Source organism: Phacochoerus africanus, chromosome 4, assembly GCF_016906955.1.
Source record: "Phacochoerus africanus isolate WHEZ1 chromosome 4, ROS_Pafr_v1, whole genome shotgun sequence".
Taxonomy (NCBI): domain Eukaryota; kingdom Metazoa; phylum Chordata; class Mammalia; order Artiodactyla; family Suidae; genus Phacochoerus; species Phacochoerus africanus.
In genome coordinates, this window is record NC_062547.1 from 72,387,900 (window position 1) to 72,411,142 (window position 23,243).

Here is a 23,243-nt window from a genome sequence, read left to right on the forward strand (position 1 = left end):
TCCTATAATAACCTATAATGGAAAAGAATCTGAAAAAAAATATTTATGTGTAACTGAGTCACTTTGCTGTACAGCAGAAATTAACACAATGTTGTAAGTCAACTTTACCTCAATAAAAAATTTAAAAGCTTTCCAAACACAAGGCCTGATGAAAGACAACCCTCATATATTTTTCTGGTTATCAGGCAAATGCATAGTGTTGCTTACCTATGTCAAGTACGGGATTTTCACCCTTTCCTGGAGAAATAAAACTCTCATTCCATATGGTCAATTCCATGTTTTGAAGTAGCTGGGTCACTTTTTTGGCAATGTACTTTTTGCTTCCATTGTTCCTCAGATTTTGCTTTCAAAGACATAAAGAGAATTAGGTGGTTTTACTGAAACTTAAGAAAGCAAGACTAGATGGCCAAAAAGCACATGAAAAGATGCACAACATCACTAATTATTAAAGAAATGCAAATCAAAACCACAATGAGATATCACCTCATGGCAGTCATAATGGCCATCATCAAAAACTCTACAAATAGGAGTTCCCATCATGGCTCAGTGGTTAACGAATCCGACTAGGAACCATGAGGTTGCGGGTTCGATCCCTGGCCTTGCTCAGTGGGTTAAGGATCTGGTGTTGGCCGTGAGCTGTGGTGTAGGTGGCAGACACAGCTCGGATCCCACCTTGCTGTGGCTCTGGCATAGGCCGGTGGCTACAGCTCCAATTCAACCCCTAGCCTGAGAACCTCCATATGTTGCGGGGAGCAGCCCAAGAAATGGCAAAGAGACCAAAAAAAAAAAAAATCAAAAAACCCCACAAAACTCTACAAACAACAAATGCATGGAAATTCCCTGTGGCATGGTGGGTTAAGGATCTGCTGTTGTCACTGCTGTGGCTCAGATGTTGCTGTGCTGCAGGTTCAGTCCCTGGCCTGGGAACTTCTGCATGCCATGGGTATGGCCAAAAAAAAAAAAGAAAAAAAATGATGACTGACTGGCTGTTTCCCAAACCTAGGCTGGAGCTTACTCACCCAAATGTTCCCTGGTATCTGTGACTCCTCAGGAGTAGCCTCTGGGAAAGAAAAGTAACAGTCAAAAGAAATGTGGCAGATAACACATGATGTTATACATCCTTCTTCCAATCACACTCAAGTTGAGTGTTTACATGAAAGTAACCTATGTGCCCATTGGCAGAGGAATGGATAAAGAAGATGTGGTACATATATATGATGGAATATTACTCAGCCATTAAAAAGTACAAAATCATAACATTTGCATCAACATGGGTGGACATGGAGATTATCATACTAAGCAAAGTAAGTCAGACAGAAAAACAAATATCATATGATATCACTTATATGTGAAATCTAAGAGTGATACAATGATCTTGTTTATAAAACAGAGACTCACAGACATAGAAGACAAACTTATGGTTACCAAAGATGAAAGGGGAAGAGGAACAAATTGGGATGTTGGGATTAACATATATGCACTGCTATATATAGAATAGATAAACAAGGACCTACTGTATAGCACAGGGAACTGTACTCAGTATTTTGTGATAACCTACAAGGGAAAAGAATCTAAAAAAATACATATATTTATGCATAAATGATCACTGGGCTGTGTAACTGAAACTAACACAATATTGCAAATCAACTATACTTCAAATAAAAATTGTACAAAAATAGAAATAAACAAATAAATAAAAGGAAATTAGGTTGGGGTTTCCAGTTCACTAATTCAGTCAATAGTATTTATTGAGCACCTACTAAAAGCCAGGCTAAATCTTATGGATATAGGCTAATAAAGAGATAAAGCATACTCCATTGTGGTGTTTGCAGTCCTTTGGGAAAGTCACCAAGCAAATAAAGACGAATAAATAGTATGACTGTGTCACTTTGCTATACAGCATAAGTTGACAGAACATTGTAAATCGATAACGAGAAAAAAAATTTTTTTTAATTTTAATTAAATAAATAAGTGACTGCAAGAGTCTAACAGGTTCTTAATAAATAGGATGAAATGACTTGGGAGTGTGTAGAAAAGGACCACACCAAGGCTGCCAAGGCTTCCCAAAGGATTGGGCGTTAATTGAGGTAATACTGTAGAAACAGTAATAATACCATGTTGTCTACATAGCATGGTATGTAAAGTGACTTCTTATACATGATCACTTTTAAAAGAACACAAAAGATTTTAGAACTGAGATATGTAGCAGAATAGCTAACATTTATTGAGGCTTCCTAGGTGCCTGGCCCTGTGCTAAAAATTGCACACATCAAATTTAATGATCCGTGATGTGTACTAATTTCCTAGGGCTGCAGTAGCAAAGCATCACAAACTGAGTGGCTCAAAGCAACAGAAATGCATTCTTTTTTAAAATTTTTATTTGATGTATATTATTTCATAAGTCAGTCGTCAACATTTTTTTTTTTGGCCTCCCCTTGGTATATGAAGTTCCCAGGCCAGCTATCAGATTCAAGCCACAGTTGCAAGCTATACTGCAGCTGCAGCAATGCTGGATCCTTAACCCACTGTGCCAGACCAGGGATTGAACCTCAGCACTCCAGAGACACTGCCGATCCCATTTTGTCATAGTGGGAACTCCCAGAAATGTATTCTTTCAAGGTTCTGGGAGCGGTAGGTCCAAAATCAAGGTATCAGCATGGCTGTGGCTCCTTTGAAGGCTCTAAGAGAGATCTTACTTTGTTTCTTCTATCTAGCTTCTTCTTTCTTTTTCTTTTTTTCCCTTTTTGGCCGCCCTGCAGCATAAGGAGTTCCCTGGTCAGGGTTCAGATCTGAGCCTCAGCTGCGAACTATGCTGCAACTGTGGCAGTATGGGATCCTTAACCCACTGTGGGAGGCCAGGGATCAAACCTGTGTCCCAGTATTGCCAAGATGCCACCAATCCCACTGCCCATGCCCATTTTTTAATTCGTTTTTATATTGCATTGTATGAGCCGTTCATGTGTTGTGGAAATTAAACCCTTGTTGGTCTCATCATTGGCACATATTTTCTAGCAGTCCACAGGTTGTCTTTTGTTTGTTTGTGTCCAAATTTCCCTCTTCTTATAGGGATGCCAGTCATGCTGGATTTAGGGTTCACCCTAATCTAGTCTGACCTCGTCTTGATTTGATTATATCTGCAAAGATTATTGTTAAATAAGATCACATTCACACTATCCAGGTGAACATGAATGGCAGGGGGATATTCCACCCAGTAAAATCTGAGATAAGAAGGTTTTCAAAATGATTCTCAAGATTCCTACTTCATATCCCTTTACTCACCCTTGTGTAGTATTCCCCCTATAACTGGACCCAGTGACTCACTTCTAATGAATATAGTCCAGCAAAAGTGATAGGATGTTACTTCCAATATTAGATTCTAAAAGATTCTAATTCTGTTTGGTTCACATACTATCTCTGGCTATTCTCCTGTGTTTGCTATAACAAAACAAGCTACTGAGGCCCACCTCTCTAAGAACTGAAGGCAGCAGCTCACCCACCACCAAAAAGGAGCTGAGCCCTTCAAGCCAATAGCTTTCAAAGAAATGAGTCCTGCCAGCAACCATGGGAGTGAACCTGGAAGCAGATTTGCCCCTGCCTGCCCCTGCCACCGTTGAGACTTCAGATGAGACTGCATCCCCAGTCAACACTTTGCAGCTATGAGAAACCCAGAACCCAGGTAAGCCATCTTTGAATCCCTGGCTTATAGAGGCTGTGAGACAGTAAATATAGAGTTGACCTTGAACAACATGGGTTTGAACTGCACAGGTTTGCTTATATACAGACTTTTTTCAATAAATACTTATGGCAGTCCTACATGATGTGTGGTTGGTTGTATCTGCAGATGTGGAACTATGGATGAGAAAACTGATTGCAAAGCTTTATACAGATTTTCAACTGTGCAGAGGGTCAGTGCCCCTAACTTCAACATTGTTCGAGGTTCAGCTGTATGTTGTTTAAAGCCACTAGTGCTGGGGTAATTTGTTACACAGCAACACATAACTAATACAGATGTTATTATTAGTCTCACTTACAGGTGAAACATATAGAAGTTATCACCCCAAAAGCCAGATGGTAGGTGGCAGAGCCAGAAATTAAGCCCAGTCAATCTAACTCAAAACATGGAATTATACTAGGAATGAGCAAACGAGTACATATGTAAGATAGTGAGAACCAGTTTTCTCTGTATTGGAGAAAGGAGCTACAAATAAGACAAATGAAAAAGAGGGAAGGCTAGGTCAATCCATGTTGTTGGCTTAGAATCAGAAGTATTACTATGAAATCATAGGTTTTAGTATGTAGGCAGATAGATACAGAAATTGAATTTAAAGTGAGTGAGAGAGGAACACATAAAGAACTCTGATAAAAAATTAGAGGTGTCATTTTGGAAGCCCAGGAAAGAGACCCAGGCAGAGACCTAAATGTGTAAGCCATCTACATACAAGTGGTGATTGGTCTGTAAACTATCTACATACAAGTGGTGATTGGTCCGTGAGCTTGAGTGAGATCTCCCTGGAAACAGTAACCAAGGACAACAATGATTAAAGGGTAAGGGCCAGGACAGATCTCTACTCTCTTATCCTAGCCTGAAATTGATAGAACTTTCAAAGGCGCACCCCTGCCTCCTTTTTCATGGTGGAAAAAGTATTTGGAGGTTCTTACCATAACAATCTGAAAGATCCAGTTTAATGATACCAGCCACCCAGTTGAAGACAGGATAATTCGGGACACAGCTGCAGTAGTAACTTCCAATTTCATTTCTGCAATATGCTTTCTGCTTGCACTTTGCCAGCCCAGTCTGACACTCATTAATATCTGTGAATCAAGAGAAAATATCACTTTTTATTCACATAAGACCATACCATCTCCCCTGGTCTGAGATCTCTACTAGCCCACGTCATTCATAAATGTTCCCAGAACAGCACTGTCCTTGGTTAAGATTACTTAATACTACTTAAGATTATTTAGTAATATTAAGATTATTCAATATTATAAAGATAACAGTTCTCTCTAAGTTAATTTATAAATCCAACAGTCATTTCTAGGATATATGGCTAAGGAAAAAAGCAAAGTTCAGAAGGGCATCTACGGTGTCCTATCAAAAGCAAGGTCACAGAAGACAAGGCAAGATTGAGGAACTGTGACAGATTTGACAAGACAAGATCAGGATGACTAAATCCAATGTGAGATTCTGAAATGGCAGGCATTACGGGAATACCTGGTGACATTTGCATGAAATTTGTGGTTTAATTGATATTATTGTACCAAGAGTCATTCACTTTTCAATCATGTATTATGGTTACATCATTGGTTGACCTTAGGGAATTGGGTGAGAGTTATACAGAATTCACTGCACTATTTTACAATCTTTCTTTATGCCTAAAACCATTTCAGAAGTTCCCTTCATGGCTCAGCATTTAATGAACCCGACTAGGATCCGTGAGGATGTGGCTTTAATCCCTGGCCTCACTCAGTGGGTTAAGAAGCTGGCGTTGTTGTGACCTGTGGTGTAGGTCACAGGTGCAGCTTGGATCTGGTGTTGCTGTGGCTGTGGTGTAGGCCAGAGGCTACAGCTCCAATTCAATCCCTATCCTGGGAACCTCCATATACCACAGGTAAGGGCCTAAAAAAGCAAAAATAAATAAATAAATAAATAAATAAATAAATAAATAAATAAATAAATAAATATTAAAACCATTTCAAAATAAATATATCAGGAGTTCCCTGGTGGCTCAGCAGATTAAGGATCCAGCGTTGTCATTACTGTGGCTCTCATTATAGCTGTGGTACGTGTTCCATCCCTGGTCTAGGAACTTATGCATGCCTTGGGAGTGGCCAAATAAATAAATGTATCGAATACTGTGTGATTCCACTTATAGGAGGTGCCTAGAGGAGTCAAATAAACAGAGACAGAAAGTAGAAGGGTGGGTACCAGGGGCTGGGTATGGCAGGAGAGGTGTGGGAAGTTAGCGTTTCATGGGGACGAGTTCTGCAAGAGGAAAAAATTCTGGAGCTGGATGATGGTGATGATTGCACAAAGATGAAGCTATGAACTTAATGAACTGAACACTTAAAATGGTAAAAGAGTAAATGCTGTGCTCTGCATATTGTATAGCAATTGAAAAAAATTAATATCTTAAATAAATAAGTAAATGCAGTATTGTATGATTCCACTTATAGGGGGTCCATAGAGGAGTCAAATTAACAGAGACAGAAAGTAGATGGTGGTTGCCAAGGACTGGGGGGACGGGGAATGAAGAGTTGGTATTTAATGGGCACAAAGTTTCCATGTGGGATGATGAAAAATGCTGTGGCTGGACAATGATGGTTGCACAGCAATGTGAATGTATTTAATCCCACAGAAAGACACATCTAAAGAATGGCTAAAATGGAAGTTCCCCAGTGGCACAGAGGGTTACAGAGATCTGGCATTGTCACTGCTGTGACTCTGGTTGCTGCCGTGGAGCAGATTTGATCCCTGGCCCTGGAACTCCAGATGCCAGGGGCATGGCCAAAAAGAATAAAAAGAATGGCCAAAATGGTAAATTGTAAGTTATGTATATTTTGCCACAATAAAATGAAGTGAAATGAAATAAAATAAATTCTACATAGTTTGCTATTTTCTGCTTCACCCTCTGAATTTACCCTCACTCCATCAATTGAGTAATCAGTTCCAGCAATGAGACATTCAAGAATGGTATTTCCCTTCGTGTTCAAATTGACCTTTAAATTTGGGGAAATGAAAAAGGATTTGCTGAATTCCCATCGTGGCTCAGTGGACTAGCATCCATGAGGACGCAGGTTCAATCCCTGGCCTCGCTCATTGAGTTAAGGATCTGGCGTTGCCGGGAGCTGTGGTGTCGGTCGCAGACACGGCTCGATCCTGAGTTGCTGTGGCTGTGGTGTAGGCCGGCAGCTACAGCTCTTATTCAACCCCTAGCCTGGGAACCTCCATATACTGCAGGTGCGGCCCTTAAAAAAAAAGAAAAAGGATTTGGGCCAAAGCTGAAGGGGGTGGTAAAGAATGAAACTAGAAAACAGTTGGGGCCAGATCGTGGAAGAGGCTGAGTGCCCAGTTAATTTATTCATTTGTTCTCTTGGTGAACACCTATTTGTTGGGCACCTGCCACATGACATTATTCTCTGTCCTAAGCAGAGAGCAATAAACACAACAGATAAAATCCCTGCCCATGTGGAATTCTCTGACAAATAAACAAACAAAATAACCACCAGTGATGGAGACTTCAAGAGCCCAGGGTCCTGGGAACTCCACTAGTTCATAGCAGCACTATTCACAATAGCCAAGACATGGAAACTACATAAATGTCCACTGACAGACGAATGAATGAAGATGTGGTACATATATACAATGGGCTATCACTCAGCCACCAAAAGAACAAAATAATGCCATTTGCAGCATCATGGATGTAATGAGAGATTCTCATATGAAGTGAAATAAGTCAGAAAGAGAAAGACAAATACCATATGATATCACTTATATGTGGAACGTAAAATACAGCACAAATGAACCCAGGTACAAAACAGAGACAGATTCACAGACATGGAGAACAGACTTGTGGTTGCCAAGGGGGAGGAGAGAGGGGGTGGGATGGACTGGGAGTTTGGGGTTAGTAGATGCCAAATGTTACACTTAGGAAGGATAAGCAATGAGATCCTGCTGAACAGCACAGGGAACTATATCCAATCTCTTGGAATAGAACATGATAGAAGATAGTATGAGAAAAAAAATGTATATATATGTATGACCGGGTCACTATGCTGTACAGCAGAAGCTGGCACAACCCTGCAAATCAACTACACTTCAATAAAAAAAGAAAAAGAGGAGTTCCCATCATGGCTCAATGGTTAACGAACCCAACTAGTATCCATAAGGATGCGAGTTCTATCCCTGGCCTTGCTCAGTAAGTTAAGGATCCGGTGTTGCTGTGGCTGCCATGTAGGCTGCCAGCTACAACTCCGATTTGACCCCTGGCCTGAGAACTTCCATATGCTGCAGATGTGGCCCAAAAAAGACAAAAGACAAAAAGAAAAAAAGAAAAACCAAGCCCATATCAGAGATCATCAAGCCACTATCAGGATGAGAGTGAGATGGGAACGAGGGCTGGGGACTTCTCTAAGGACACTGAGGCAGCTACGATATTTTCTGTCTTATAATATTCCTGCACCATTGCAGCACCAGCACCCCTAGGGAACACAGAATGTGGGACTAAGAAGGATGCCCTTGGCCCCTCCCAATCTCCGAGATGAGTGTGGACTGCTTCTTTACCTTCACATTTCCCATGGGACTTGAAATATCTCCCCGCAGGTACAGACTGAAATCCACTTTTGCAAGCACAGTGGGTGCTGTTGTAGCAGTCAGCATGTTCAGGGCACGAAGGACAGAGAGCTGCAAGGAACACAGGATCCAGTCTGTTCATTTCGTCATTCATTCATTCAAGAAACATTCACTGAGCCCCTGGGAGGTATCAAATGCTGTGGTTGGAAGAATGTCCTCTTGGGACTAGCTCTGTTGGCATCTTTTTTGCATTTATCCTATGGCTAAACAGCATCTGTGTTTCTTTCCTGAGGGCTCTCTCTGGCCACCAACATCCTTTTGCTCACCACATGGTAGGCTGGCAATGAATTCTCCCTCCAGAAGCAGCTCCCTCTGTCAGTGCCTGACTGTATTAAATGACTGAGTCAGTAAATTTAAAAAAACTGGCTTTGGAGTTCCCATGGCGGCCCAGCGGAAACAAATCCAACTAGTATCCACGGGAATGCAGGTTCGATCCCTGGCCTCGCTCAGTGGGTCAGGGATGTGACACTCCTGTGAGCTGGGGTGTAGGTCACAGACGCTGCTCGGATCCTGCGCTGCTGTGGCTGTGGCATAGGCTGGTGGCTGCAGCTCTGATTGGACGGCTGGCCTGGGGACTTCCATATGCTGCAGGAACCTTGAAAACATTGTGATAAGTAAATACGCCCATCACCAAAGGACAAGTACTGGGATATCACTCACATAAGGTACTTAGAGTAGCCACTCTGGTCACTCGCTTGACAATAGACTCTACAATGTCTCGCCTTCTCCTGTAATTTTTCCCTCCCAACTGGGGCTTCCCTCCCAGATACATGACTTGTTCTTAGGTCCTTATTTCAGAATCTGCTTCTAGGGAGACCCGATTCCAGACCTGGGCTAAAGTCAAAAGTATCTCCCAGCGCAACTTGAAATGCAAGCTTTGGGAAGAGAAAGGGGACACTCCAGCACCCACCTGCTGTGTGACCTCGAGTCAGATCCTTCTCTAGAAGGCCATTGGTCATATGGGGTTAATGTCACAACCCTTTTGGCAGGAATGGCATGAGGATTGAGTGAGGTGCATGCAACTCACTCAGCATGAATCCCCAGTGCAGGGCAAGAGCAAATAATTCAATAAAGGAGGGTGATGATGCTGAAGATGGAGAAAGGGGAACAGTCGTTGGGCGCTCCAAGGAGCAGGCACAAAGTAGCAGAAATGCAGCATTCTTACCAAAGGGCCTCCTTCCCTCCCCTGGAGGCAGATTCCACTGCCCAATTCTTTTCCCTTTCATAAGGAATCAACTCACCTCCAGAATTCTTTGCCTCAGATCCTGACAAAGCCAGTGGGATGCTGAGAACTAGAACGAGAGGGGGCGGGGATAAAGCAGATGGAGGATGCCCTGAGGCTCTGCTTGGTCGAAGCCTGGGTGGGCTGGGGGCTTTGCCTCCTCCTGTGCATCTGATGAAGTGTGATAGCTTCACTGTAGATTCCTCCAGAAAGGCTATAAACACCAGGGTCCCCAGGGATATGGGGAGTGGGGAAAGAGGGGAAGATCGAGTACTACTGGTGCCTGAGAGGTGCATCTGATTACAGCTGTAACAGCTCCTGCACCCTAGTCTAATGTGTCTAGTGGAGGCAGGGGGGTCCCACACCAACAAGCAATCCTCCAGCTGGGTGTCCTACCATTCAACTGAGTCTGACACTGTTAGGGGACCATTGACCAAAATGGCCCACCTTGGCCAGACATAGTAATAGCTGCTTGCATGAGTTGTCTCACAACAGGAGGCCCTGATAAGGAGCATGGTGATGCCCTGAAGACTAACCTGGAGGATTTGGGAGGGGCCAATAGTGGGGAGGAGACAACCGACTTCCCAGGATCCTTGGCGCTGGAATCCATCTTGGCCGAGAGATGGCGCACACATCTCCGGGAAGTACCCTGGCTCAGATCAAGTGTGGCCGAGCAAGATAATTGGCCAGAGACAACCTGGAAACTAACCGCATTCCCAGGGGTTCCCCCAAACCAGAGACTGTGAACCTCGTGGCAGAGCAGTTCTCCTGGGTTTCCTTACCGTCCTGCTCTCTGCCCTCCCGGTGGCCCCTTCATCACCAGTGGGTTGTGTTGGAATCCTTCACGAAAATCTGGAGGCATTTGCTTTCACGGCAAACATCAGCCCCCGAGTGGTTTAAGTATGATAAATAAAATCTAGGTAATGTGGGGTTCTGGCTGTGGTGCAGTGCCTTAAGAATCTAATGGTATCAGCTTGTGTCACTGTGGAGTTGTGAGTTCAATCCTTAGCCCAGGAGATTCCATATGCTGCCATAAAAAAAAAAATGTAATTTGAATCTGCCCATGACCCATTTGGATTATCACAGAACAAGACAGGACCCTTGGGCAAAGGCCAACACCTGGTCTTTCTACCTACATTATAGTATTTACTATGTCCCATATGACAGGTACTGGCAAAAACATTTTGGTTAGCAATCCATAATATTAGGCTGAATCAGACGACATGGCCATTTTTTAATTGAAGTAAAGTTAATTCACAATATGTGCATTTCTGCTGTACAGCAAAATGATTCAGTCACACATACACATATGTTTTTTTAATATTCTTTTCCATTATGGTTTAATCTCAAGATACTGAATATAGTCCCCTATGCTAGAAAGGAGGACCTTGTTGTTAACATGGCCATTTTTGCAGGTCAAAAAAATGTTCAAGCCTCAGCAACTTTCTTGTGAATTTTTTTTATGCACACCAAAAAATATTACTGGATTTCCATATGGCAAGGATCTGCAAACGCTAGCTAGCCCTTGGGCCAAATCCAGACCACTGCCTGTCTTGTACAGCTCAGGAGCTAGGAATGATTTTTCATGGGTCTAAATGGTTTTTTAAAAATCAAGAAGAATAGGAGTTCCCGTCATGGCGCAGTGGTTAACGAATCCGACTAGGAACCATGAGGTTGGGGATTCAATCCCTGCCCTTGCTCAGTGGGTTAACGATCCGGCATTGCTGTGAGCTGTGGTGTAGGTCTCAGACACGGCTCGGATCCTGTGTTGCTGTGGCTCTGGCGTAGGAACCTCTAGCCTGGGAACCTCCATATGCCACGGAAGCAGCCCAAGAAATGGCAAAAAGACCAAAAAAAAAAAAAATCAGGAAGAGTAATTATTTCACAGCATGTGAATGATATGAAATTGGCATTTGTACATCTGTAAGTCAAGTTTTATTAGAACACGGCCACGGGTTCCCATAAGGTCTGTGGCTGCTTTTATGTAATAACAGCAGAACTGAGGCATTAAGACAGAGACAAGGAGGTCCTGCTGTGGTACAACGTGATGGGTGGTGTCTCTGCAGCTCCAGGATGCAGGTTTGATCCCCAGCCCCACACAAGCACAATGGGTTAAAGGATCCAGCATTGCTGCAGCTGTGGTGTAGGTTTTAACTGCAGCTCAGATAGGATCCCTGGTCCCAGAACTCCATATACCATGAAGCATCTAACAAACAAACAAACAAACAAAAAGACAGAGACCAAATGGCCCACAAAGCTGAGAACAGTGATTATCTGGCCTTTTACAAGGAAAAAAAAATGTGCCGGCTTCTAACATAAAGTCATGGATATCACACATTTGCATGTAAGGTCTCCTTACAAACCTTCTAGCTCGAAATGATTTGACGCCACTGATGGTATTTTTTAATTATCTTGAAGTCCCTAAAGCCCAGAGCAGAAGGGTGGGTAGGTTCAGGTCACTGCCACGTACTAATCCAGGGTTCTCCAAGTCTGGACCTTCTTAGTGGTCAATCAGCATAGCAGATGCTTGAAGTGTCCCCTGAGCCTGCTCCGGAGAGGGTTACTAGGCAGGCAGATAACTTGCAGTATCTGTCTGTAAAAGGGCTTTTTTTTTTTTCCTCAGCCCAGAAGGGACACCCAGCAGGGCGGGGTGAGGTGCAGAAGATAAACAGCCCAGACTCCTTGACCATCTGAGGCACATTACACATTGGAAGGGTCCCCAGGAGGATCTCAGCACCAGCTACCCCCAGCGCTGACCGCCTCATCAATGCACCCTCCCTCTGCTCCTCTCCCTTCCCTCTTTGACACGCTCCACCCCTTCCCTTGTGCTTCCTGAGACACCCCCCCCCCCAAAGAAATTACTTACCACCAAGTCTTAGTCTCAGTTCTGCTTCGGGAGAGAGTGACTAAGAGACTCGATCTAACAGTTTCTACTAGCTGGGTACGTGCACACCAAAAGTGCTGCAGAAATTGCCACATTCAGGAAAGCCACCCAAGCTGGGGAATTCAGGGCCCAGGGAGAAGGGAGGGGACTTCTTTGCTCCACTCACCTGCGAGCAGGGACAGGCACCTGCTGCCCATAGCAACTGGGATGCCAAGAGGAACGGTCTGAGAAGCGCTCGCAAGCAGAGCCTGGCAATGGTTCCTGAAATGAATAAGCCCCACGAAAACTGATTTCCTTCTTTCCTTTTTTTTTTTTGGCCACCAAACAACATATGAAATTCCCAGGCCAGGGATCAGATCTGAGCCGCAGTTGCAGCAGATACTTAACCTGCTGTGGGGGGGGCAGGGAATCTACCCTGAGTCCCAGCACTCCCAAGACACAGCCCATCCCGTTGCATCACAGTGGGAATGCCTGAAAACTGATTTCTTTCTTTTCCTTTTTTGAATTTTATTATATTTATTGTTGTACAACCATCATCACAACCTGATTTTAGAACATTTCCACCCTAAACCCCCCGTCCACCCCTCCCTGACCACTCCACTTGTCCCCTTTGATAACCATAAGGTTTTCAAAGGCTATAAGTCTGTTTCTATTCTGCAAATGTTTATTTGTATCCCTTTTTTAGACTCCACATAGAAGTGACATCACATGACCTCTGTCTCTCACTAACCTCACTTGGCACAATAATTTCTAGGTCCATCCATGTTGCTGCAAATGCCACTATTTTCTTTTTTATGGCTGCGGAGTAATCCATTGTATATATGGACCACACCTTCTTTATCCATTCCTCTGTCAATGGACATTTACATAGTCATGTCTTGGCTATCAAATACAGTGCTGAAATGTACTTTGGGATCACGAATTTTAGGTGGCTGATGTTTATCAAAATCTGTTCATTTCCCTGGTGACCCAGTGGATCTGCAATTGTCCTTGCTACAGGATGGGTTTGATCCCTGGCCTTCGTACTTCCACATGCCACAGACTCGGCAGGAAAAAAAACAATGTTCATTTCTGTCCATCTCTTGACTCAACAATTCTACTGGAGTTCCCATTGTGGCTCAGTGGAAACGAATCTGACTAGCATCCACGAGGACTCAGGTTTGATCCCTGGCCTCGTTCAGTGGGTTAAGGATCTGGCATTGCCGTGAGCGGAGGAGTAGGTGGCAGACATGGCTAGGATCTGGCATTGCTATGTGGTGTAGGCCAGCGGCTACAGCTCTGATTTGACCCCTAGCCTGGGAACCTCCATGTGCCATGGGTGTGGCCCTAAAAAGAAAAGAAAAAAAAAAAACAGCAAAAATTCTACCTCTGGAGAATTATCTCAAGGAAAGTTTCCTATAAGCATGACCATAGCATAATTCCCTATAGGAAGCCAACTTATCACACAACAAGTGGGGGAATAATAGGAACCTCTGATGGAATATCCTGCTGAAATTTAAAACCCTGACCTAGGCATTCTCCTGAGGATCAGCAGGTTAAGGATCCAGTTTTGTCACTGCTGTGGCTGTGTTACAGCAGTGGCATGGGTTCATTCCCTGATCTGGGAACTTCCTCATGCCATGGGTGAGGCAAAAATAAATAAATAAATAAATACACAAATACATAAATAAATCCTGATCTATTGCATTACAAGATTCAGATTGTAAGATACTCCACAGGACGAACTATCCAGTTTCTTCAGCCAAAAATAACAATAGGGATTCCCATCATGGCTCAGTGGAAATAAATCTGACTAGTATCCATGAGGACACGGTTTTGATCCCTGGCCTCACTCAGTGGGTTAAGGATCCAGCGTTGCTGTGAGCTGTGGTGTAGGTTGCAGATGTGGCTCAGATCCCATGCTGCTGTGGCTGTGGCATAGGCCAATGGCTGCAGCTCTAATTCAACCCCTTATATGGGAACCTCCATATGCTGTGGGTGTGGCACCGAAAAACAAAAACAAAAAAACAAAACAACAAAAAAGACAAAACGATAACAATAAGAATAAGGTGTAGAAAAACACTTGGTGATCTAGATTAAAAGAGACTTAGAAACACATTGACTAATAGCAGCATATTACTGGATACCAAATCAAACAAATAATTTTTTTTTGTCTTTTTTTTTGTTGTTGTTGTTGTTGCTATTTCTTGTTTCTTGGGCCGCTCCCGCGGCATATGGAGGTTCCCAGGCTAGGGGTCGAATCGGAGCTGCAGCCACCGGCCTACGCCAGAGCCACAGCAACGCGGGATCCGAGCCACGTCTGCAACCTACACCACAGCTCATGGCAACGCCGGATCATTAACCCACTGAGCAAGGGCAGAGACCTAACCCGCAACCTCTTGGTTCCTAGTCGGATTCGTTAACCACTGAGCCACTACGGGAACTCCCAAACAAATAATTTTTAAAAGGTCATAAGGCTAAAGATGTGATGACACTAAAGAATGTTCATTTTTCATCGATAAGATCATTCACATTTAGTTTTCTCACGTATCAACTCAGACACATGGTCGGAAGGAAGCTATAAGGAGTGACAAAAATGGCTATCTTTAAAGAGTTCTGATATTTTGGAGATGTATACTTCAAGCTGTGTAGATGACAAAATGTGATGAATAAAATTTCTGTCAAGATGATTGTGGAGGGGGAATGATTTGAGCAACAAAGAAAGTGGAAATAAAGATGAAAATAAAAAAAATAAAGATTGGCCAGGAACTGGTCATGTTTAAAGTTGGGTGAAGGGTCGGTGGGGTTCACTATGCTCTTGCAGCTTCATTTGTATATGCTTTAAAAGTTCCATAATTAAAAGGAGAAACGATCACATAATACCAAGGGGCGGAAAGACATCTGCTAACATTTCTATAAAATAGTGGAGATAATGAGGATGTGATGGTAGTTGTGGTGGTGGTGATATTGATCATGGTGATAAAGATGCTGACAGTGGTGGTGATCATGATGATGGACATAATGAACATGGTATGCCTGGTAGTAGAGTCAGTAGGGAGAGAGGTTTTGGTAATGATCCTGAAGGTGGTGATGATGATGGATGTGATAGTAACGGTGATGGTGGTGATGGTAGTGGTGGTGATGGTGATGGTGTTGATGGTGATGGTGATGTGGTGATGGTGATGTGATGGTCATGTGGTAATGGTGGTGATGGTGATGTGGTGATGGTGGAGGTGATGGTGGTGGTGATGGCGGTGGTAATGGTGGTGATGGTGGTGGTAATGATGTGGTGGTGGTGGTGGTGATGGTGATGGTGGTGATGGTGATGGTGGAAATGGCAGTGATGGTGGTCATGAAGATCTCTCATGCCCCTTTCATGACTCCAGGTACAACCATGACTTTGCATGCTAAGGACGGATGAATTACCCCATGATGATGAGAATTAGCAAGGGTCCTATGAAGCCCCCGCAGGAACAAAGTAGTGATCTGAGAAGTCCCATTCCAGAAAAATCTCTTATTTCTGAAGGCCTTGAACAAGTTAGTCACACTCTATACAAGGGCCTCTAGCATGAAGATCAAATTTTGTCGCAGATACGTCTCTTAGCCTTTCCAGTATCACTTCCTAAAATCACTCATGGAGAGTTCCGTGGTGGCTCAGTGGGTTAAGAATCTGGGGTTGTCCCTGCTGTGGCATGGGTTTAATCCCTGGCCCAGGAACTTCCGCATGCTCTGGGGGCGGTCAGAAAAAAAAAATCCTGGGGTGGGTCAAGCACCTAAGCAGGTACTTTGACAGGGTCCTCTCATTAAAACCTCACAACTCCCCTATGATGTGAATATTATCATTATCCTCCCATTTTTCAGATGAAGAAACTGAGGCTCAATTATACCACCTGCTCAAGGTGATACTATAGGTAAAATGCAAAGCTAAGACGTGGAAAAATTCAGGCTGAGTCCAAAGGCCATGCAAAGCCCCCGCACCAAGAGGCTAAACTCCCAAGTCCCCTAAGTCCAAACTCGAAATATAAATAAGTGAGGCCTTTGGGGACTGGGGAGGGCTAATGAAAACTGTAGATTTGGAGACCACGGGCTTTACCTAAAGACATTCAAATCCACTTTTCCCTAAACATAGCATCAGCGCGCCACCAAGATGGCTTGCAATCTCTGCAGTAGACAATCCTGCTTAACTGAAAATTAAATTCCGTATGTTGAAATCTCCAAGGGGTTATTATACTTAGTCACTTCCTAAAGCCTTCCCTTCTCTCAAAGTGCACTTCTCTTTATTTCTCTTCCCTTCCAAAAACCTATTCTAAAATATTCTATGGGAACTCTCAACATAAACACAGTCTAGTTAATGGCGATTTTTTTGAGACCTCATTTGAAACCAGTTTAAGTAAGTATTTGATGTGAAAGAGGTAATAATGTTTTTCAGAACTGTCACTGTAGGCAGAAGACATGATACTATATATAGAAAACCCTAAGGACTCAACCCAAAAACTATTTGAACTGATCAACAAATTCAGCAAAGTAGGAGGATATAAGATTAACGTTCAGAAATCAGTAGCATTTCTGTATACTAACAATGAAACTTTAGAAAAGGCATACAAAAACACAATACCTTTTAAAATTGCACCCTGAAAAATCAAATACCTGGGAATACACCTGACCAAGGAGGCAAAGTATCTATATGCTGAGAACTATAAAACATTAATCAAGGAAATTAAAGAAGATGTAAAGAAATGTAAAGATACTCCAAGTACCTGGATTGGAAAAATCAATATTGTAAAAATGGCCACACTACCCAAAGCAATCTACAGAGTCAATGCAATCCCTATCAAATTACCCATGACATTTTTCACAGAACTACAACAAACAATCCAAAAATTTATATGGAACCACAAAGACCCAGATTGCCAAAGCAATACTGAAAAACAAAATCCAAGCAGGAGGCATAATTCTCCCAGACTTCAGGCAATACTACAAAGCCACAGTCATCAAGACAGTGTGGTATTGATACCAAAACAGACATACAGACCAACGGAACAGAATAGAGAATGCAGAAATAAACCCTGACACCTATGGTCAATTAATCTTTGACAAAGGAGGCAAGAACATAAAATAGGAAAAAGACAGTCTACTCAGCAAGAATTTCTGGGAAACCTGGACAGCTGCTTGCAAATCAGAACACACTCTCATACCATGCATGAAAATAAACTCAAAATGGCTTAAAGACTTAAATATAAGACAAGACACCATCAAACTCTTAGAAGAGAACACAGGCAAAACATTTCTGACATCAACCTTATGAATATTCTCTCAGGTCAGTCTCCCAAAGCAATAGAATTAAAAGCAAAAATAAGCCAACGGGACCTAATCAAACTGACAAGCTTTTACACAGCAAAGAAAACCAAAAAGAAAACAAAAAGACAACTTACAGAATGGGAGAAAATAGTTTCAAATGATGCAGCTGACAAGGGCTTAATCTCTAGGATACACAAGCAACTTATACAACTCAACAGCAAAAAAGCCAAGAACCCAACTGAAAAATGGAGTTTGGAGATAAGTATATACCCTCCTGAAGACATCGCTTCCATCAAAGCCATGAACATAACCATCATCTTTCAGAATTTCCTCCTGCCTCCTTTACGATGTGTGTGTGGGTGTTCATAACACTTCAAGCAAGATATACTCAGCAAATTTTAAGTATACAATATGGTATTGTTATCTATGGGCATTAGGCTGTATAATAGGTCTTGAGATCTTAATCATCTTGCATAACTGAAACTTTATACTCTTTGACCTTCGTCTCCTATTTTCTTTCTCCCAAGCTCTGGAAACCACCATTCTTCTCTCTGCTTCTATGCCTTTGACTACGGCAGCTCCCACATAGAAGTGAGATTGTATAGCACTGGTCTTAGTGTCTGGTTTACTTCCCATATCTAGCAACATTGACATGGAGAGACTTTTTTTTACCATGACCCCCTCTAAAAAGATACATTTTGCATCACAGAGATCAAGAAAGACAGAAGGATGTACCAAGCTGCACCAACCAGTATTTGCCCTAGACTCTGTTCCTTTAAATTTTCTTATTTTATTTTTTTAAGATTTTAATTTTTTCCATTATTGTTGCGAGACATGTTTTTATAATATTTTCTTAGCCTCTTTGCTGAAAACTCCATCTTGTCCTTCCTTACTTTGTCCTGTCTTCCTGCTTGAGAAACAGTCACAGTGATGGTAAATGACTTAAGCTTAAGAACAAAGACTTAAAGGGCATGGGTTATTCGCGGGGTCAGCTGAATGAGGACATAATACAATGGTCTAGGCACACTGGACCTGTGCAGATTGGCACACCATTTGCACAAGCATGATATGTCCTCTAAAGAATAAGAGAAAGGAGTTCCCGTCGTGGCGCAGTGGTTAACAAATCTGACTAGGAACCATGAGGTTGCAGGTTCGGTCCCTGGCCTTGCTCAGTGGGTTAACGATCCGGCGTTGCCGTGAGCTGTGGTGTAGGTGGCATATGTGGCTCGGATCCCGCGTTGCTGTGGCTCTGGCTTGGGCCGGTGGCTACAGCTCCGATTCAACCCCTAGCCTGGGAATCTCCATATGCCGCAGGAGCGGCCCGAGAAATAGCAAAAAAAAAAAAGACAAAAAAAAAAGAATAAGAGAAAGAGGAACCTCATGACCAAGTGGTTTATGAGTGGGCGTTAACAGAATATGCATTAGAAAAGAGGACCAAGGTGCAAACCTAGGCACACAGGGTCGCCACAAATAGGCATGCCGTTTTTTCGAGGAGGCACAGTGAGGATTCTCCGAAATGCTATCTATGCATAGATAGCTAACTCAAATGCTAATGATTCTTAAATGCCTAATAAAGTTTAGAGTAAAAGTTTAACCATCTACCAGCTAAGTGACTTTTAAAATAATAAAAGAACTTATAAAATAATTTAAAAAAAAAACCCTATATCCTACACCTACAACCCCCTTTTCACTTGACGTAATCTTCAAGAGCACAGTAAAAGCAGTGTGGTTTCTTGAGGCAGGGCTCTTGGTCCTTGAGACCTTGAGTCCCCCGGTTCCCACCTTTACTTAAGATACATGCTTCTGTGTCTTGTTTTATGTTAACTTTTTTTTCCTTAAGTTCCATAGCACCCGTTCTTCAGCCCCATCCTGCTGAGCTGGTCTCGGCACATTATAGTTGATTTACAGTGGTCTGTCAATTTGTACTATACAGTAAAGTGACCCAGTTTATATGCATATAAACTTTTTTTTTTTTGGCTTTTTGGCTTTTTGGCTTTTGGGGGCCAGGCGCATGGCATATAGAAGTTCCCAGACTGGGGTTGAATCAGAGTTGCCGCTGCCAGCCTACACCACAGCCGCAGCAACACCGGATCCAAGCTGCATCTGCGACCTATACCACCACTCACACAACACCGAATCTTTCACTCACTGAGCAAGGCCAGGGATTGAACCCACATCCTCATGGATCCTAGTCGGATTCATTAACCACTGAGCCACAAAGGGAACTCCTGTGCATTCTTTTTCTCACATTCTCCTCCATCATATTCCATCACAAGTGACGATACGTAGTTTCAAATTTGTCTTATTTTAGTTCTCCTTCAGCCCCTTAATATACAGCTTGCCAGCTCTTTCACTCATTCCTTTCCCCAGCAGAAAACGGCAAACGAACGTGAGCTAGATGCCCCTAGAACAGCTTTCAAGAAAGAAAACAACAGGACCTGAAAGAAGGTAGCCTTTGAAATCTTTCCAGAGCCAGGATATTTTTTTTAGACCCAAGATCACAAGCAAAACACCTTCTATTTTCTATGGAAAGACACTAAACCAGTTCCTCCTTACCCACAAGATGAAAAGTCCTTGCTTGTCACCCAGCTGGCAGCTTCTCAGGGCTCACAACAACCAAAACAGGAAGAACATTGCTTCTTATCTTGAGCTCCAGTTTCTCAAAGTGTCTTGTGCGTAGATGAGAAGACTTGGGGCAATAGTCAACGAGATTGCAAAACACAGGGTTCATTAGTTCTCTTTTCATTCGAGTAATTTATAAAGTACCTTATTTCCCAAGACGGACCACGAAAGTGCCTCCAGACATGAATTTGGAAATGTGGATGGTGGTCAATCGGGAAAAACAGGTTGTGGCAGGCAGGTGCCAAGCTCCATCTCTACCATGAACATGGATCCAATTTTGAGAAGTTTCCTTGAATTTGGTAAACTTTTGCTTCTGACATTATATTTATTATATTCTGCATCATGGGTACTGACAAAAATTTATAGTTAACCATCCATAATATTAGGCTGAATCAGATGACATGGCCATTTTTTTAGTGAGGTGTAGCGGATTTACCATGTTGTGTTAATCTCCTCTGTACAGCAAATGGATTCATTTATACATGCAAGTTCCCACTTCTCACTTGACTGCCTCAGAAAAGTGACTGACCATATTCCTGGGCTTTGAAATCTGTGACTGAAAGCAGTGACAGCTCAAGTCTCCTGTTATAATGTACTTAAAGCCCTTATTTTTATTTATTTTTTGGCCACCCCCACCACATGCAGAAGTTCCCAGGCCAGGGATCAAACCCACACCACATCAGTGACCTGAGCCGCCACAGTGACAATATCAGATCCCTAATCCACTGAGCCACCAGGGGACTCCAAGCCCTTATTTTTGAAGTTCTCATTATTTGAGGAAGTGCAGCTCCTTTAAGAGTTTAGGATGGGGAGAAGCCGGGGGTTAGGTTGGGGTGGGTGGGTGTTGTCTGGACTCCTAGGGAGAGTCTGAGCAGTGAGGGCAGAGACAGGGCAGAGAGCTCCTAAAAACCTTGAAATTTCCTGAAGAGTCAGAGCAATGGGAGCATCTTTTTTTATAACATAATTTTTTAAAATTGACTTAAAATATTGTGTTAGTTTCAAGTGTAGAGCAAAGTGAATCAGTCCTACATATACATATGCTTTTTTCAATTTTCTTTTCTTTTTTTTTTGCTCTTTAGGGCCGCACCCGCAACATATGGAGGTTCCCAGGCTAGGGGTTGAATTGGAGCTGTAGCCACTGGACTATACCACAGCCACAGCAATGTCAGATCCGAACCACTTTTGAAACCTACACCACAGCTCACGGTAATGCCAGATCCTTAACCCACTGAGCAAGGCCAAGGAGGGAACCCTAAACCTCATGGTTCCTAGTGTGATTCGTTTCCACTGCATCATGACAGGAACGCCCCAGATTCTTTTCTCATATAGGTTATTATAGAATATTGAGTAGAATTCCCTATGCTATACAGTAGGTCCCTGTTGTTGATCTGTATTATATATAGTAGTGTGTATATGTTAATCCTGAACTCCTAATTTATCCCCCCCCTACTCCATCATTTCCCCTTTGGTAACCATAAGTTTGATTTCAAAACCTGTGTGTCTGTCTCTGATTCATAAATAGAATATGACTCTACTATCCAAGGCAGTCTACAGATTCAAAGAAGTCCTATCAAATTACCAATGGCATTTTTCACAGAACTAGAAGAAAAACAGAAACAAAAGACACTAAATAGCCAAAGTAATCTTAAAAAAGAAAAACAGATGGAGGAATCAGGATCCCTAATTTCGGACTATACTACAAAGCTACCATCATCAAAGCAGTATGTATCAGCACAGATACATAACAATGGATCAGTGGAGCAGGTTGTATAGCCCAGAGATCAACCCACCCAATTATGATCAACTAAGATATGACAAAGAAGGCAAGAATATACAATGGAGAAAAGCCACTTCAACTGTGGTGCTGGGAAAACTGTTATAACCTCTTGTCTTCAGTTCCTGAAACCACTTCAGAGCCATCAAAGTGAAATGTATGTCTCATTATGCATAAAGCCCCTTTCCACCACAATTTATGTTAATGAGGTGACTCTTGGAAAGTACCCAGGGATGGGGGCTGATTAGTTGCCAGTGAAGCCAACCACATAATTAAAGGACTGGAACTTTCAGTCCCAAGCCCTGATTTCTAGGGAAGGGAGAGGGGCTGGAGGTCACCTCCATGACCAATGGTCAGTGATTCCAGCAATCATGTCTATATAATGAAGCCTCTACAAAACCCCAAAAGGACAGGGTTCAGAAACCCTTTGGGTTGGTGACCACCCAGAGCTTGGGTAGAGGGCATAGACATTCCATGCCCTTTCCCCACATTTATCCTATGCCTCTCTTTCTGTCCAACTCTTCTTGAGTTATATCCTTTTATAACAAACTGGTCAGCTAGTAAGCAAAAAGTTTTCAGAGGTCCGTGAGCAGCTGTAGCAAAGTCATCAAACTCAAGGATGGGAGTTTTGGGAACTTCTGATCTATAGCCAGCTGGACAGTAGTGACAGCCTGGACTCATGGTTGGCATCTGAAGTTGGAGGTTGGGGGGCAGTCTTGTGGGACCAAGCCCTTAACCTATGATGCCGTCTCTGGGTATATAGTATCACAGTTGAGTTGAATTATTGGACATTCACCCAGTGTCAGAGAATTGTTTTGTGAAAACTTCACACACTGGAATTGGGTTCAGAACCACTTTTACCTGCCCCCACCACTAAGAGTCTCTTCACTAAGCCACTTGACTGAGCCAGCTGCTTCCTGCCAAATCACCATCTAAGACACACTGGCATTCTAACCAGCTCTACCCATTCTAACAAGAAGCTCAACATTCTTTATTAACCATCACAGAAGAGGAAGACACATTTCAAGAAAAGAAACATTATCCTTTTCCCAACACGCAAATGCCACTTCCTCATTTGCTAGTCATGTAAACACAATTGTCTCTCAGCAAG

The 23,243-nt window shown here is 42.8% G+C and overlaps 1 protein-coding gene across 7 annotated transcripts in view; it reads right to left on the reverse strand.

Annotated features, from left to right (window-relative positions):
* Positions 1 to 20,396, reverse strand: part of LOC125125791 (putative adhesion G protein-coupled receptor E4P) — a 47,146-nt gene extending 26,750 nt beyond the window's left edge. For 5 of the 7 annotated variants that reach the window (XM_047777306.1, XM_047777309.1, XM_047777307.1 and 2 more), the window contains exons 1-7: positions 20,293 to 20,396; positions 12,626 to 12,720; positions 9,595 to 9,645; positions 8,285 to 8,404; positions 4,660 to 4,812; positions 1,020 to 1,060; positions 208 to 343 (exon numbers count right to left, since the gene is read on the reverse strand). In XM_047777306.1, the coding sequence (XP_047633262.1) occupies positions 208 to 343; positions 1,020 to 1,060; positions 4,660 to 4,812; positions 8,285 to 8,404; positions 9,595 to 9,645; positions 12,626 to 12,656 (532 nt within the window). In that variant the 5' untranslated portion in view covers positions 12,657 to 12,720; positions 20,293 to 20,396. Of the gene's footprint in view, positions 1 to 207; positions 344 to 1,019; positions 1,061 to 4,659; positions 4,813 to 8,284; positions 8,405 to 9,263; positions 9,441 to 9,594; positions 9,646 to 12,625; positions 12,721 to 20,292 lie in introns of those variants that run through there. The other 2 variants (XM_047777304.1, XM_047777303.1) reach the window with 2 other exon arrangements.
* Positions 20,397 to 23,243: the final 2,847 nt, after the last annotated feature.